This window comes from Lampetra fluviatilis, chromosome 42 (assembly GCF_964198595.1).
Source record: "Lampetra fluviatilis chromosome 42, kcLamFluv1.1, whole genome shotgun sequence".
NCBI classification, from domain to species: Eukaryota; Metazoa; Chordata; class Hyperoartia; order Petromyzontiformes; family Petromyzontidae; genus Lampetra; species Lampetra fluviatilis.
The window spans coordinates 912,538-930,435 of NC_136316.1; the positions used below are offsets into that span (position 1 = coordinate 912,538).

General features: G+C 53.1%; 1 protein-coding gene across 2 annotated transcripts; it reads left to right on the forward strand.

Annotated features, from left to right (window-relative positions):
* Positions 1-567: 567 nt before the first annotated feature.
* Positions 568-16,349, forward strand: TBC1D31 (TBC1 domain family member 31). 2 transcript variants are annotated; one of them, XM_078875867.1, is made up of 21 exons: positions 568-793; positions 1,833-1,979; positions 2,304-2,419; positions 3,585-3,763; positions 4,284-4,435; positions 4,858-5,017; positions 5,150-5,362; positions 6,589-6,863; positions 7,065-7,211; positions 7,862-7,995; positions 8,253-8,386; positions 9,188-9,367; positions 9,889-10,124; positions 10,610-10,762; positions 11,714-11,849; positions 12,156-12,248; positions 12,447-12,596; positions 13,026-13,223; positions 13,505-13,628; positions 14,134-14,262; positions 15,111-16,349. In XM_078875867.1, the coding sequence occupies exons 1-21, from the start codon at positions 720-722 to the stop codon at positions 15,251-15,253; spliced, it is 3,273 nt and encodes a 1,090-aa protein (XP_078731993.1). In that variant the 5' UTR covers positions 568-719; the 3' UTR covers positions 15,254-16,349. The 2 variants fall into 2 exon arrangements, with proteins under 2 accessions (XP_078731993.1, XP_078731994.1); XM_078875868.1 differs by having other exon boundaries at positions 13,029-13,223.
* Positions 16,350-17,898: the final 1,549 nt, after the last annotated feature.

The window sequence follows — 17,898 nt, forward strand, 5'->3', positions numbered from 1 at the left end:
ATGCGGGATTTCAATTAACTTTATTGGTCGCGCCGCTATCCCCACGACCCCACCTCGGAAATGGAATGAACTTTATTGGTCGCAGCTGCTATCCCAATATCAGAAATGGAATGAACTTAAATTTGTATTTAAAGCTTTTGTAACTGGAGGGATTCATATTCTTGGTTATTTCGGTAAAGCCAAAATAATAATAAGAAAAATAATTCTCACGACGTTTCGACTGCAACACAAGCAATCATCATCAGGTGTGAAATCCAGAGCAAGAAAATTTGTGGATTTCACACCTGATGATGATTGCTTGTGTTGCAGTCGAAACGTCGTGAGAATTTTTATTGTTTTATATTTTTATTATTTCCCTTCTACGTGACTTACCGAAAGAACCAAGAATATAAAATGATGATTCCTTGCAGTCACGAAAGCTTCAAATCTAGAATATAAAATGAACTTTATTGTCACACTGTTATCCCCACTTCGGCAATGGAATGAACTTTATTGATCGCGCCGCTCACGTGACGTCGGAATAACTTTATTGCTCCGTCCCGCCGCCGTTTGAAGATTTCGCGCGACTTCTGAACGAGACGTGAGGGGCAGACGGAGGAGAGGGAGATGAGGAGAATGATGATGATGAGATAACAGGGACGAGGTAAAGAAGACGAGAAGAACAAGGTGCGAGCAAGGCAAGAGACCCCACGAGGAGGAGTAGAGGAGTAGGAGGCGCCATGCAGAGCGCGGATCTCGGGAACAGGGAGCGCGGCCTTCTGTGGCACCGGAGAGCGGCCCCGGCTGCGGACGGGTGAGTCGGAGGCCCTCCCTGCGGGCCTGTGACCCTGGCACGCCGGGGTCTGTGACCCTGGCAGACCGGGGTCTGTGTGGGACGGGCGAGTCGTACCGAGATCTGGTTACCGGTGTTGCTCTGTTGAACTTTATTACAGTAAAGCTGCACAGCACTGACAGGAGACCTGACCGAATGGTGACTGAGAAATGTGTATGGGCTTGCTCTGTGGAGAAGGTGGCAACCCTGTATGAGAGAGAGAGACGAGGTTAGGATCAGGGGTAGAGGCAAGAAGGTGTGAGGTAAACAGGTGGTATGAGGCAGGTGTGAGGAGGAGGTCTTGATATGAGGTGATAAGCTGTTTGTTGTGAGGAGGTGTGAGGTGAGATGTGAAGGAAAGAGGTGGTATGAGGAGATGTTGATGTGAGCTGAGGAAGTGGTGTGTGATTGAGCTGAGGATCGGATATGAGGTGAGGGGGTGTGAGATGGGATGGTGTGAGGTGAGGAGGTGGTGTGTAATTGAGCTGAGGATCGGATGTGAGGTGATGAAGTAGTGTGAAATGTGAGGTGAGGAGATGTGAGATGATGGGATGGTGTGAGGTTGGTGCATGTGCCGTAGCCGGCAGCGGTGTGCCGTAGCCGGCAGCGGTGTGCCGTAGCCGGCAGCGGTGTGCCGTAGCCGGCAGCGGTGTGCCGTAGCCGGCAGCGGTGTGCCGTAGCCGGCAGCGGTGTGCCGTAGCCGGCAGCGGTGTGCCGTAGCCGGCAGCGGTGTGCCGTAGCCGGCAGCGGTGTGCCGTAGCCGGCAGCGGTGTGCCGTAGCCGGCAGCGGTGTGCCGTAGCCGGCAGCGGTGTGCCGTAGCCGGCAGCGGTGTGCCGTAGCCGGCAGCGGTGTGCCGTAGCCGGCAGCGGTGTGCCGTAGCCGGCAGCGGTGTGCCGTAGCCGGCAGCGGTGTGCCGTAGCCGGCAGCGGTGTGCCGTAGCCGGCAGCGGTGTGCCGTAGCCGGCAGCGGTGTGCCCCACCGTGCCTTGTCCACCGTGCCACTTTGCGTGGTGCGGCGCAGGTCGGTGCTGCGGGTGCTGCGCTCGGTCGAGGGCTCTCACTCGCGCACCGTGAGGTTCCTCCACGCCGCGTTCGACTCCACGGGCGAAGCCTTCGTCGCTGGTGACCACCAGGGCCACGTCTACCTCCTCGACCTCGCACGCAACTCGTGAGCGGACAACTACCCGTCATTACATCTTGTGTTTTTGTGACACGTTGCTGTTCGTGGGAGGGCATGTGGGAAATGCTACCCCCTACTTGAATCGATCTCTCAAAGGCAGCTCTGTGGTATCTGCTTCCATGGGTCATCCTCTAACACGAAGGCTCACACTGCGCTGTGAGGTTTCCAGATGAATTCTCCAACCCGTTACATGATGCCATTAAAACAATTAGAATACGAGCGGGAGAAGAGACGAGGTAAAGCGGGTTTGGTCGCGTGTTGGCGTTGATTTTTGTGAATGACCTGGCGCCACATTTGTCGCGCGGTGCGCAGGTTCCGCCTGGTGCAGCGGACAGGGCTGGCGTGCACAGCGCTGGCGTTCTGTCTGCGCCGGCGCAGCGAGTTCCTGGTGGCGCTGTCAGACTACTCCATCAAGTGCTTCGATGCCGGTGAGCGCCGCGCCGCACCATCGTCCCCGCGTGCATTCGCCCGAGTGTCGCATACCTGTCAACCCCTTATCAGTGCCTACCTTGTTACAGACCAATTCGGACCGTATTGGTTACCCCCGTGCCCTTGTAAATCTCAACGTTCATCCTACAACGTCCCATCACAAACGAGAAACGCGAACAAATAGACAAAAACAAATTTCCCGTCTTGAAACGGCTGTACGCCGTATGGACCTGAAAACACAATTTCCCTGTACAAGAATACTTGATGCAGTAAATTTAGCTGTGACGGTCCCACCTGATGACGGAGACTTGTGTTGCCTTCGAAACGTCGTGATTTATTATTTTATTTCTATTATTACTTCGATTTTTGTTTTTTTTTTACGTAAGAGTAATACTGTACGGGTAAACCGTATGGGTTGACAAATATGGTGTTGGGTAGCCCTCCTACTGGATAGCAGCTTCACTGAGAGTCTTCCACACATGTACCTGTTCGCGCACAGCCTTTGTCAATCCACTGCTGGATGAAGGCCTACCCCTGCCGTGCAGGTCACGGGGGTTATTTGACTATTATTCGCGAAACTAATTATTCTGTTTTGCTAAAGGCGGAGAGCGTAGATGTGGGAGCACAACGAGTGTTTCACTGCACCGCCCTCTGCTGTCCATAACGTAGGGTTTCACACAGTTGCTCCGAAATTCTCACACGATCACGACCCTTAATATCCCTCATTGCAACTCCTGAAGACGCGATGGTGTGTGGCGGTGAAAGCCCAGGAGATGGAATGCTCAACACGTGGCTTGACCTGGAAGACCACACTTGTACCTCTTTTCCACTATACAAACGAGGTGCACCAGGGTAGTGCCGAGCCAGCCTGATACAGCAGCCAGATTATTTTCCCACTGCAGAACAACTAAGTACTCAATGACACAACATACGGCGAATACTATTAACCCCACGCAACACCAGATTCCGATACATTGTTAGGCCAGAGTTTGACGGTGTAGTCCTGGCTCATCTCAGCAAATAGCCAGTGGGAAACTTCCTGTGATGGCCACGCTCTGCTGAGGCTAATTTGTGTCAAGGGCAAAGAAGTATTGGATTACTAGTGCCTGCGAAAACCGATGCGTGAAAGCGATGCGTTTGTGTAAACGCATGCGCGCATTCAAGAGACGAGCGAGCTGGTGAGCTGGATGCGCGGGCACAACTCGGCGGTGAGTTGCATCTCGGTGCACGCATCCGGGCGGCTGGCGCTCACCACGTCCGGAGACACCGCCCAGCTCTGGGACCTCGACACCTTCCAGCGGCGCCGGCGCCTCACCCTCAACAATAATGACACCTTGCAGAAGGTAGCGCTAACGTCACCTCGTAGCCTCGGACTACACCCTGCAGCCCAGGCTTGTAATGATTTGTGGATCAAATATCAATCCTTTTGCTCACAATACAAGTAGAAAACTGTGTGTGTGGGAGCTGATTGTTGTCCTCTCTATGTTAATGGTCTCATTGAATGTGATAGAACAAACGAGACTGATACATTTGGCTACGTATTGTGCGAAAGAAGTTCAACATATATACATACAGACCGTATTAAGATGAAGGGAAATGGGATGGGGAAGGGTCCATTCAATTTATTTCACCAGGACCCATGCCAACCATGTTATGCTACTGTTTACAACATCAAGGGACCTCTGATTCCAACTGCTCAAGTAAAATGGGAATACACCTTCGAATAAATGGAGTTAGATGGAAAGAATCATCATCAACGTTCTCATCATTCCTTGCACCAGGGCCCATGCCAACCGCGCCAGGCCACTGTAACCCCCGTCGCCTTCGTGAGCATGTGCTTGTGTGCGTGTGACGCCGCGCCAGGTGTTCTTCCTGCCGATGAGCAACACCATCGTCAGCTGTTTGAAGAACGGCTCCGTGTTAGGCTGGGACGGCGACTCGCTCGACTGCCGCTTCCAGCTCCCAGTGCCCCCCACGAGCGCGCGACTCGCCTACCGTGTCTTTGCGGCCACGAGGTTACCACGCCAACCCCCCTTCCCCCACTTTACCGTCGAACCGACACAACCAATTAGTAAGGTTTGTGACGTAAAAAGAACATGCGAATTCGTTACTAGTGCAGCACATCGGTGTGTTGAAGAGCAAAGCAACAACATTTACGTGACAAACCTTACTTATTGGCTGTGTCGGGTGGTGGCGGGTTTAACGACATGTATATTTACGCGATATAACCCACAAAACCTGTATTATGCATTATATTGGTCGCTAAAGCCTACGTGTTGAACTAAATTATCTTAATCTGCGTATTCGTTCAGCCTTGTTAATTTTGTCTGGTCATCGTCACGCTTGATGATTTTCACCCACTCGTTATCATCTAAAATATGAATCACTTTGTTGCCGAATGATTTCGAAAACGAAACTGACGCTGCTGTGCTCGCAGGGACGGGCGGACGCTGGCATGCGGGGGCCGCTCAGGCTGCGTGCACGTGTGGGCGCTGGAGCCGCGCCGTCTCGTCTCCGTGCTGCAGATGCCCCCAGCGGTGCGCGCCGTGCGCCAACTGCACTACTTGAGCGACGCTTTCGACGGCGGGGCCAACCAGGTGGGGCACACGAGACCCGCAGAAGCACAGGAGGAGGAGCGACTTGCCACGCTTTGGAGGGAAATTTTTTTGGAAGCGAATTTTTCACCGAGACTCCTTCTCCTTGTGGCTCACCCCCCTCCCACCCGGCAGGTGCTGGGCGTGCTGGCGCAGGACGGTGTGGCACGCTTCGTGCACGTAGGGACGACGCAGCTGCTCTTCTCGCTGGGCAGTGGCAGCGGCGGTGGGGATGGCGCCCTGAGCTCGCTGGTGGTGTGCCCGGCAGGCCGGAACGTGCTGGGACTCGGCGAGGACGGCGCAATGACCCTGTACAGCATCGCGGCGCTAACCCACGCGCTCAAGCAGGCACGTGGACGCGGGCTCACAGGAGACGCACACACACACACACAGGGCGTGACGATAACCGAATTCTAACAGTCCTTGTAAACGATGAGACACTCATCGGACAGAAAATTGCGTGCAGTGTGGAAACAAGAGTGATGGTACGAGTGCAGCCCTTTGTCAATGCACTGCTGGATGAAGGCCTTCCCACGGTATCAGTTTTGACAGTTTGCTTTGACTGTGCTTTACAATCCTGGTCGGTGCGCGTTGATGAAGCACCCAGGACTGGTTCAGATATCACCCACTACTGATGTTGACCGTGGCTGAACGCCGGATTCATAGCCCTCCACTCCCACGTGTAAAACTACATCCACAATGTTACTTCTAGACGGCAAAAGGTGTGATCGTAACCCCTGGTTCAGTCCTCCCACCATGCCTTGCATGTCACATGACATACAAAGCCATGTTGCATGCATGTATCAACCTTGTTTCAGTCCACCAGGACTCACAATTATGGCGTTTTTAACACATAGGCTTTCGCGACCAATAATTATGCACAATATAGGTTTTAGAATTAAAAAGGAGGATTTCTCCACAAATCTGCCTGTTGCCTGAAGATGCTAGTTGTCATTATTGGCAAAATGTACTCAGATTGTAAATGTTGTGGATTTACTCTCCAACACACTGGTGTGCTGTACTAGTAACGAATTAGTATGTTCTGTTTACGTGACAAACCTTCCTAATTGGGTGGTGGTGGTTTTAACGACACATTTATATTTACGTGATGTAACCCAAAAAAAACCTGTTATGGATAATTGTGGCCTTATTAACTTATACAGCAGCATGCACGATGTAACTGATGAGTTTCTCGTCAATTATGGAAAGCATTATAAACTGTCCCTCGCTTTACATGGAGAAGCAAGGGCTTCTCCACGTAAAGCTCCTGTGGCACAAGGCGGCCGTAGTAGTAAGCAATTATGTGCTGATGATTCCTAACAAAGATGAACCCGGTATTGTCCTGCTGGTTCCAAAACACAGTACAACCTGGAACTGAATACTTTAGTCCCGTTCTATAAGGAGCTCCCAGTACATGCACTGAAATATGAGACATCACCCTGGGCAACACGCGGTGCAACCCGGAAAAGCATCGCATTGGAAAAACGACATCGTGGCAACCCTAGTGGTGAGCAGGGTGGATGGACAGGTGGGGCATCGGCTGACGGCGCCATCTCGGTTCTATCTGCGTGCAGCCGCCTCTGTCACTCGTCAGGGTGGTGCAGGAATCGAAGTCGCGCGGAAAGGTGACGCCCGCCGGTGACGCCCCTCCTACACGGCGCGTCGGCTCGGGGAAAGTGCGGCGGCCCTCCCGGGTACGTGGGGAGGCCGTGGGCACGCGGATGGAACGAGGAGGAGGTGGGCACCAGCATGGGGAGGAGCAGGTGGAGGGGCAGGGGGAGGAAGTGCTGGATCGGAGGCGCCTGCTTGCACTGCTCAAGGGATTCGGGGAGTACCCGGCTAAGTACAGGTCAGGGTTGTTACCTCTGCCCTTTATTGTTATTCATTATCTGTGCTCTGCATTATTTTTTACGTTATCAACTCGTTCGAAATATCAGTTGTATTTAACATGATTTTGTGTGTCTTGAGACATCGCATCGAGTCCTTTGTCAGTCGCCTGCTGGATGAGGTGCTCGTAATGATGATGCTTTTGTCGGTGTTGCCGGCGCAGGTTGTTCATCTGGCGTGCGCTGCTGCGGCTGCCGGAGAACCATGATGTGTACAACGCGCTGGTGGAGAAGGGCACGCACCCCGCGTACGGCGCCCTGCACCGGCACTACCCCGTGCGCTCGCATAAGCTGCTGCGCGGCCTGCAGAGGTGCGTCCCACCCGCCGGTGGCAAACAGCGGCACGCATGTTGGGATTATGACTGGCTTACATTTACTGTCATTCACAGGACCAGTTAAGATAAAACGTTACTCTCCACTGATGTTAGCCACAGCCGGGAATGGAACGTGGGTCGTCGAGTTCATAGCACAGTGGGCTCGCCAGTCTACCACCGCTCCACCTCATGACTGACTGGTAGAGTGGTAGATTAATACCAGGGGACTAGGCACATGAACTTTGTCTGTGCTGTGTTTTACACTGCTGGTACAACCATAGTGGTTGTGGTCCCAGCTATGGATTCACACCTGGTGTGTATGAGCATGTTATTTGAGTGTAGCTGCACAATGCTGATGATCTTCAGAAGGCGGAATCTAGCGGGTTCACTCATGTGCATGCGTTCATTACGTGCGTTATGAACGTGGCGATCCCAGTTCGATTCCCACTCATGGCCTCTGCTTGGTCGACTCAGCCACAAATGAGTACAGTTTCTGGTGTGGTGTGTCAAAATCACCACGAGGGCGTGGTGCTGACCACCCACCCCCTCATCTGCTGTACCGGCCTTCATAGGTGCTCGCTTACAGCACTTGCCCTGACAGTCTGTTAAAGGCTACATGGGGGATCTGTGTTTGTATCTGTGAGCAGGACCCTGTCGGCACTGGCGCACTGGGCGCCCATTTTTGGAGAAACGGAGTTCCTCCCTCTCCTCGCTTTTCCCTTCGTCAAGCTCTTCCAGAACAACCAGCTCGTTTGCTTTGAGGTCCTCGCCACAGTGCTCGGTGAGATAACGACATTTCATGCAGTTGCACAAACAGACGTTATTTTAGCAAGCCAGCCACCCTGTCACATCGTTCACCAGCCATTCAGTTACCCAGATACCCAGTCACACAATTAACATAGCCAATCAGTTACCACCCACCCATCTCATGTGCCTTGCTGGCCTTCAAAGGTGCTCACAAATCACCCTTGCCCCAACAGTCTGTTAAAGGCTACACGGAGGATCTTTGTCTTTGTGTCGCACCGTGGCGCGCTGCAGTGAACTGGTGCAGCCGCTGGTTTGAGTATTTCCCGAACCCCCCTCTGAACGTGCTGGCGTGCGTGGAGAACGCACTGGCGCACCACGACCACCAGCTGCTGCAGCACTTCGTGGACCACGGAGTCACCGCGCAGGTGCAAACGTCATCACTGTCTGTGTTAATAAAGCTGATTCAAATCAAGTGTGCGCATGTGCGTTCGCATCTCCAGTGCATGCATGCACGTGTTGCACGTGACGCAGACAGCATTGATCGCTTGGCGCGTTATGTGGGACGTGTGTAACAATTATCGGGTGTGTGCAGCGTGGAATGAGTTAGTATTTCAATGGAAGGAGGAAAGTGGTAAACGCAGAAAGATGTAGTGTGGTGATTGGCCATGACCACTGGAGTTTGGCACACCCTGCCACGTAAAAATAGAAAATAATTCTCGCGATATTTGTAGCATGCGTTTTGAGAAAAATAATCGGTAACTCGATGCATCGTTCTGTGTTTGCTTGGCCGTGCAGTCCCTTGAATCTGCGTGTGTGCAGTCTGCTGAGTTTGTGCGAGCGTGTGTGGTAGGTGAGGAGTAGCAGTGTCGCAGCGGTTAGCGCACTGCTCGATGGACCTGGCAACCCGAGTCCTGTTCGCGCTCACGGCGAACATTGGTGACGAATATCTGAACTAATCCTGAGCCTTCCCTTGGTCAACTCGGCCTCAAATGAGTACCTGGCGCAGTTTGTAAATATCAGCATTTTGGGGGACAAAGGCAGCCGGATGTGGTGCTGGCCACCCTCCCCCTCTTATGCCTTGCCAATCTTTGTAAGCGCTCACTAACATGCACCTCCGATTAGCACGGTTGGCTGCGTACGGTGCAAAAGAAGTTCAACATACATACGTAAAAGCACTTCACCTCAAAGGTCTGTCCAAGGCTATACGGGGGATCGTTGTTCGGTAGGTGTACGCATGGCCGCTGCTGGAGACGCTCTTCTCGGAGGTGCTCACGAGGGACGAGTGGCTGCGGCTCTTCGACTGGGTGCTCTCGCGGCCACCCGCCTTCCTGCCGGCTGTTGCCGCCGCCTTCTCGTCCTGCGCACGCGGGGCCCTGCTCCGCCTCACGCAGCTCGAGGACTTCCAGGTGAAGGGTTGCTCGCTCGCTCTCGCACCACGACAAGCGTGCTCACACTCGCGCGCTCGTGCACTCATTTTCACGCGTGCGGACGGACACGTGCACGCTCGCACGTTCACACGCGATACGCACTCACCCTCTCACACTCGCTCAAAAGACAAAGATCCACCCTATAACAGATTATATTTTATTGAGGCGAGTGCTGTTAGCGAGCACCTATAAAGGCAAGTATGCCATAGGAGGGCTTGGGTAGCCAGCACCATGCCCGGTCGCCTTTGATGTTTACATTTTGAGGTTGAATCGACCTAGGGGAGGCCCAGGACCAGTTAAAATATTCACCATGAGCGGGAATCGAATGGCTGCCGGGTTTGTAGCGCAATGCATTCGCTCACTGACACACATTACAAAGCTCCCCCGTATACCCTTAACAGACTGTTGGGGCAAATGCTGTTAGTGAGCACCTATGAAGACTATACTCACACATACACACTCTCACGCACACGCTCTCCCTGTCACCGTCCTCTGCTCAGTTCTTCTTCCACCACCGTGGCGGCGTGGACATTGGGCGCTTGCTGCGCGAGGCCCAGCGGCTGCTGGACACGGCACCCCAGGACGCGCAGCCAGGCCCCGCCGCCGAGGAGCAGTTCCAGCCGCTCCCGCGCGGCCTCTACCCAGTGTTCAACAAGTACCCCGAGAGCGTGGTGCAGTTCCACGCTCGGGAGCGCGACCGCATCTGCGCTCAGGAGCTGGAGTACTTGCGGGAGAAGTGAGTCACCTCCATCTCCTCCGTCTCCCCCCATCTCCAGCCACCGTCATTTTATAGGTGGTAGCCACGATGAGATGGGCAAGAGCTTCACGGTGTTGGCAGGAACCTCAGTCGGTGGCGATTCTCTTGACAGTTTTATTCACAGTTTTAGTCACAAAGCAGTGTTGTATAGCTGGTATTCACACATACAGTTGTTACTTTTGTGAAGCACCATTAGTGGGGGTGATTGGGTATGATTGTGGGGGTGAATGTCATAATGAGTGGTGGTTTTAAGGATGACTGTGGGCGGTGATTGCGTGGGTGACTCGGTGACGTATATGCAAGTCGCTCTGGCCGGCGCATGCTCTCCGCGAACTGGCGGAGGAGGTGGAGGGAGGTGCCTTGTGATGGTTGTGGCGGTGATTTGAGTGACGATTGCCTGGTAGTTACCGTCACGATGACTATGTGGGCGACGGAGTGACGTGTGCTCGATTCGCCGCCACCAGGCAGGTTCTGCACGAGCTGGCGGGGGAGGCGGAGCGTCGCCGTGCCGCGGACGAGGCCTGGAGCCAGCAGCAGGCGGAGCTGGTGCTCGCCGAGGAGGGAAAGCGCAAGCAGCTGCAGCTTGAGGAGCAGCGTCTGGTGGAGCAGCGGGCACGGTGACTGCTCCCTTGGCCTCGCACTCAGATACGCACGCTCACACCTGCACGTATACATATACACGTACTCGCACAAATATACCGAGGCACTCCGACTTGCTAACTCGCACATATTCACATATGCAAGCATGCAAGCATTCACAAATATTAACTTACACAATCACACATGCTCACACATGCAATTACACAAACACTAATATAATTAATTCAATCCTATACGTATACACAGACAAAGATCTCACGTATAGCCTTAATATACTTTTGTAGCAAGTGCTGTTAATGAGCACGTAATGAAGGTTGAGCACCTATAAACACACAAACTCACACATACATACACACCAACACCTATCCACTTACACAGTTACTCACATACACAAATATAGCATGCACACTTTTACACGCTCACACTCCCACATGAACACAAGCACCTACACACTTGCACATGTACACACATGATCAAACCAATATACTCACACACCGCAGACGAGTCGTCTTTGGTCAGGGAACTTTTATTGTTCCAACTCACAGCGCACTCGTGGAAGCTTACTATCCGATTCTCCCAAAAAAACCCCAGCATGCGTAACACGACCATTTTTATAACCTCCTCGTTCTAAAACTTTCTTGAAGGTTCCTCAAATCTCCCACTCCTCTCCAACAATCCTGTCCCTTGGTTTCTTCTCCCTCCCTCGCCTGTCCCACAAATCTCTCTCTTCCACGTCCTCATCCAATCCCGTGCTTTCTCCGAGTCCGCCAGTGCGCAAGCAGCCCTTTCATTAATTATTTTAGCAAAGGTGTCCTTACGTGGTCAGTGCCTCACCCCAAAGTGTCTCCACGTGACCCCTGAACATTCTTGGGGACCCACACACGCTCGCAACTCGGCGTGTGGAGGCCACGGGGGCTCTGCGGGCGCGGTGCTGAGCTGCGTGGTGCGCGCGCCCCGTGTCGGCGCAGGCTGGTGGCGATGCGGCGCGAGCTGCGTGTGAAGGAGCTGGCCATGCTGGACGCAACGCGCCGGCGCCACGAGCAGCAGCAGCTGGCGAAGCGCCGCACCGATCTCGCCACGCTCGACCACCACATCGAGCACACGGTGCGCACTGCTGTCACCCCTGGGCCTGGGGACCCCTACCCCATCTCTACCCTGTGGGACCCCCCCCCCTTCCTCACTGGTGCCCTACTCCACTGGGTCCACTACCCCATATCTCCTATCTCATGGCTTCCCTACCCCACTGTGTCCCCTACCCTGTCACTACCCCATGTGACCCCTACTCCACTGGGTCCCCTACACCACTGGGTTCCCTATCTCATGAGTCACCCACCCCATCGTTTCCCCATGGGCCCCTCCCCAACCTCCCCCACCTGTTCACGCCACCATTGGTACTGCCCTGCGTTTCAGACGCGGCTGCGAGACCAGGAGACCGAGGCGGCCATCCAGGAGGTGGAGGTGCGGCGCTTGGAGCTGGAGACCCAGCGGCGGCTCTTTGAGCTGGTGAGTGATTTGATTATTGACAACAATGCCCGTTGACCAGAAACACGACAGCCAACCGGGTCTTGCTTAATTAAGGTGTCAGACATCGCCGATGGAGATATTATTGAAGACTTTTCGTGTCCCTGTAGAGCTCTGTCTGGAGCAGTTGGTCGTTGGCCTGCACGCTTCACATGCGGCGTGTGTATTCTTGGTCCTCAGGACCTGGCCAAAGAACACGAGGCAGTGGACATGCTGGTGCGTGGTGAACTGGACATGCACCGCCGGCGGGCAGGGGAAGAAGGCGTCGACGAGACGCTGACTCGAAGCCGCACGGCGATTGATTTGGAGAAAAACACATCGACCGGACAGGTGGGGTGCCCACGTATTACCACACCATAAATAATTATCATCAAACCCATTGCAGTGTTCTTGCGTTGAATTCCTTGATGTCTCATTCTCCTTTGCTGCTCCATCGTCAGGAACTCCATTCACTCCAGCCATCTGTGCTGTCGAATCGTTGCCTCCGGTCAAGTCCAGGCTTGACTGCCCATGAATGTTTTTATGAGTAATATGTGCCGACTGCTTCTGGATACTGCTACGACATGCAGACCCATGCACTTACACAGACTCGCATCAAGACCCACAGACCTACATAGACCTACATAGAAATATATTTACAAAGAAACCCACAGTTTCACGTAGAGGCCCGTGCCTCTCTCTAGGGCATACATTTCCACCTTTTCCGCACAGCGTCTTGAGATGCGGCGTGTTTAGACGATGTACAACGCATAATTGTAGCAGGCTGTGCACACGAGCCTGGCGACGGCGAGCGGGCTGGCGCAGGACGGCGCGTGGCGAGGGGCGCTGGCGAGCCGTGCCGCCCAGGGCGCTGCGCGGGAGGAGGCGAGGGCCGCGCTGGTGGAGCAGGGAGAGCGCGCGGTGAGGCACGAGCAGAGGCAGCTGCTGGACGCCGCGCAAGCGCTGCACAACAACCGGGTGAGCCCAGCTCCCGGAGCCACCGTGTGTCATGCTGTTCACACCGCCGCCGAGGTTTGCGCGGTTGTGCTGTGCAGCAGCTCTCCAGTGTGTGTTTTGGTTGTACAACGCGTTGTTCGGCGCGATGTCCCGGCGTTTCGCTCCATGTGCCAAGAACGTACACGTGATTTGAAAAAGCTGCCAGCGACTTGCTTTGGGAGCTCGCCTGTTGTTTTGGGAGCTCGCCGCGTCGTTGCTTTGGTGTCACCAATGCTCTGCGTGTCCTGGTCTGTGGGGTGCAGTGGGAGGAGGTGAGGAGGCGCTGGGAAATCCTGGAGGTAGAACCTCCCTCGCATGACCACGTGGCCCAGCTGGGCCCTCGTGATGCTCTCCTGGTGGATGAAGAGAGCACCGACCATCCCATGGGTGAGCGTCCTCGGTGGCCGGCTATAGCCAACTGGCTCCACAGCTGTGGGCACCAGGACCTCTGTCTTCTTACTGCGGAGGGTATGGCGGATGTGGCCGTTCTGCTGGGATAAGAGACGTCCTGTATAGCAGGGCTCTTCAACTGGCGGCCCACGAGCCACATCTGACCCTCGGAGGTTTTGGAGATACGACTCGATGAAGAGATGGAGAATAATGAGATGAATAATAGACAAACAAAACTGCTGAGAGAGCTTGAAAAAATATAAATATTACTGACATAAAAGATTGATAAACATGAGGTGAAAAATTTGAAGAGGTACAAGTGGTGATCACATGTAACGGGCGTTATGATGTCACAGTGCCATGTGACGTCATGACGTCTGTACATGTGACCTGTGATGTTTATGTAACGTGGCCCGCTGGCAAAATATGGATAGAAGTTATCCTCCTCTAGAGCAGCTGGACAGGAACACTCCGATCTCACAATCCCGGTGGTGTCGTGCAGATTACCTGGGCGATGTCGAACGCCGGGTTGCAACGAGCGAGTCTCTGTGGGACAAGCACTTGCCATCGCCCAACCGGCCGCCCACGTGCCTCAACGACCCCTCCAGATCGGATGCCGCCCACCCACAGAGTGTGTATGCGACGTCACCGTTCGCTCGTTACTGATGATGAGCACACGTGTCTGTGTGTACGCAAACCGCCACTGACTAATTCCATAGTTCATTCGCAGCCCATTTGCCAATCCGCGGCCGGATGAAGGCCTCCATGACAGTCATGGGGATTGTTTGACCGTACTTCACACTGGTCAGTGTATGTTGATGGAGGTGCGGGGAACCCCAGCACTGCTTCAGAAATTACTCGCCACTGATGTTAGCCATGGCTGGGAATCAAACTCAGGTCGATGGGTTCATTGCTCACTGCGGTTAACCACTGTTCCACCCCATTTTTTTTTCTAAAATTAGATCATTGGGGGTGTAATGGCGTTACATTGGTTAGCAAGCTACATGATCAACCCAGAAACCCAAGTTTTATTCTAGCTACAGCTAACATCAGTGCCAAGTGATATCAAAACCAGTCCTGCCCTCCCCCCTTTGCCAACTCGCACTGGCCAGAATGGAGACAATAAAAAAAAATCCATAATTGACATTGGATGAAATTGATAGTATATCATTCCCTTTAAAATTACAATCATACGTAGGACCATTGTAAATTTTTACTGAGGTCTCCTAATTTGTGGAACTGCCCATGTGTGCCCATGTTTGTCTGTGCGCGGGCCTGTGCTTGTGCATCTCTGTGCGCCGATGTGTGTGCGTGTATTTGTTTTGTTGTTGTCCATGTGCCCGTGTGTATTTATCCTTGTGTGTGTGTGTGCGCGGGTGCCCCGTGTCCCCACGTGTGTGTGTGTATGTGTGGGTCCCCGTGTCCCTACGTGTGCCCGTGTGTGTGTGGATCCCCGTGTCCCCACATGTGCCCATGCAGTGAGGCCACACACGGGGCTGCCGTCCCTTGGGCGTGCGGACCGTGATCTGCTGGGGGACGTGCGGGAGCTGCGGCGCCGTCTGGCCGCGCAAGCCCTGGCCGCACCACCCACCCTGGCGCGGCCCGCCGTGTATCGCACTTGACCCACCGTGTATCGCACGTGACCGAGCTAAGCGATTGTTCCAGGCTGAGCCCTGATCTTGCTCACGACTGCATGGTGTTACCTTTATATGCAGGATTCTGTGGTCGGTAATGTTACCTTCATATGTACACGACCATGGCCTTTGTTTTAATCTGTTATTGATTGCACCAGCCTCTGCTCCATTTGTCGATGAGACACGCATGCTTACACACATGCACACACATGTGCACACTCTAAAAACAAAGACTGTTAAGGCAAGTGTTGCTTGCGAGCAGCTATTTGGGCCAGCACTGCATAGGAGATGGTGGTGGGATCAGCACCATACATGTCCGCCTAAATCGAACTCAGGTTTCCAGGTTAGTTGTGCAGTGCGATAACCTCTGTGCCACCACTTCCCACGTACCCACAATAACAACTGCTGTTCTCCACGAAGTTGCGGTGACATCACGGTGCCTGTTCCAGGCAAGGTACACTCTTGAGACCACGTTAAGTGTCCATGGCTCGCTGGCAGGAGGTTACAGGACATACCCAGGTGCTATGGGTTGACTCAGATGATTGACAGATGCACCACCTGTGACTGCCCAGATCTCAAGTATCTGTGAGCTCACAGTCCAGTCTAGTTAGACCCAGGATGGATTGTGGGCAGGCCAGCCTAAAATTTTCTAAACGGCACATGTTCTTTCTAAGGTGTCCACGTTTCACAAGCACAGAGAAGGGAGGGAATAATTGTGGCCGAGAAAACCCGAAGCTTCGTGTGGAGCGACAGGCCAGGTAGTTGCCACGCAGCATTACGCAGCTGATGAAAAGATACTTCTCGATTGATTTGGAGTGAGTCCCCTTGCCAAACAGGAGTACAAGCACAGAGACAAGACACCTGATAACCCTTACCAAGTATGGCAAATAACACCCTGTGGCAGACGAATGTGACATACTCGTTATCGAAGTGGGCTTGTGTTTAGTGTTGTATTAATGTATGCCTTATTAAATGTAAATTATCTGTCGTGTAAATGGTGTTAATTACAGTTTGAAGTTAAATATTACTTTGATTTCCTCAGCTTTAAGATGTAGCGGGACTTGCAGTGAACTGATGTCCCTTGTGCTATCATTTAAAAGTGTTCTTAATTGAGTTGTGTTGTTTGTGTGACGTGTGTACGAGCTAAGAACTATGTGTTTCCACGATGTACTCACCTGGTGACTTAGCACAAAAATGTGAGCGATATTGTAATGATTTTGTTAATAAATCAGAGGAGAGGCAGGAGAGTGCGTGGAGGAAGATTTGAGGGGAGGTACGAGAGCGCATTCGGTAGCGAAATGAGAAGGGAGACTTCGGTGAATGCGTGGAGGAATTAGGAACCATTTCAATTCCGAAACAAGATGAGACCATGTCAAGGAAAGATTTTGCGAGTGGGCAGTGAAGTTGGGTTCGTGGAGTGAATGGTGATGAAGTGATGGCCATCATTAAGACTGGAGATTATTTTACCAAGATGGAGCAGATATGTTGAGCAGGGGGGGCATGGATGGAACCATTTTATTTTTGATTTTCTGCGTTCTTATTTTCTGGATCCTGTCTCCATAATATTTGGCGATATTTCAAATTAAATTTTGTTGAGGATTGTTCCTTAACCTACCGGTGTGAGTTAAAACAAACATTCGTAAACCATAGCGTAATGTACACTGGAGGTGATGTCCTCGGTTCATACATATTTTTCTGGGTCAATGAACCTAACAGGCCCAGCTGAACTCAAGTTCCGTGGCCGGTTACAATGTCTGCTTCTCAACTGTTTACACTCCATGGCACACTTTCAAGCTTGTTCGATCTTGGCACAACACTCGTATCTGCGAGATAAATTAATGATCCCTTGCTTATCTCGCTAGAGAATTAGGAGATCGAATGGCGCTGCCAAAATCCGTGACAATTGCCTAACGACGCGAGTGGTTTCGTGGCCGTGCGTGTCTGGGTGTCGTTGTTTATTTTCTCAACTGGGGCATGTGCGACCGAGGGCATTGAGAGGGCCGTGGGTGGGGGGCTGACAGCTGTCCGCTGCCGACCTGCGCAAGCGCAACCAATGGAGAGGCGGAGGCGCTGGATCTGCCACTGAACGGCACACCGGCCGCGAAGCACTGGGTTACATAAACAAACATCTTCAGATGAAATGCCATTAATTTCGTACTACCTAATTTAATGCCAACTAAGGAACATTTTCAGTTAAAATATTAGGCAACTGACTACACCAAGTGAAATTATTATGTAGTTTGCATAATTGACGTAAGTTAAACATTTTCAATACCATTTGTTATCAACCTACATTTAAATATAAGGGACATCTCGACTAATACCGTTGGTTGCGTTTCCCCAACCATGATCCCTACCCAGCATGGTCGCAGGGATACCCCCACCCAGCATGGCCGCCGGGATACCCCCACCCAGCATGGCCGCCGGGATACCCCCACCCAGCATGGCCGCCGGGATACCCCCACCCAGCATGGCCGCCGGGATACCCCCACCCAGCATGGCCGCCGGGATACCCCCACCCAGCATGGCCGTCGGGATACCCCCACCCAGCATGGCCGTCGGGATACCCCCACCCAGCATGGCCGTCGGGATACCCCCACCCAGCATGGCGGCCGGGATACCCCCACCCAGCA

Excerpts from the sequence above, each read along its gene's own strand:
- TBC1D31 (XM_078875867.1), top strand. The coding sequence starts at position 720 with ATGCAGAGCGCGGATCTCGGGAACAGGGAGCGCGGCCTTCTGTGGCAC. Across the intron at positions 7,212-7,861 it reads CTGCTGCGCGGCCTGCAGAG|GACCCTGTCGGCACTGGCGC; the intron begins GTGCGTCCCACC and ends ATCTGTGAGCAG. Across the intron at positions 12,249-12,446 it reads AGCGGCGGCTCTTTGAGCTG|GACCTGGCCAAAGAACACGA; the intron begins GTGAGTGATTTG and ends CTTGGTCCTCAG.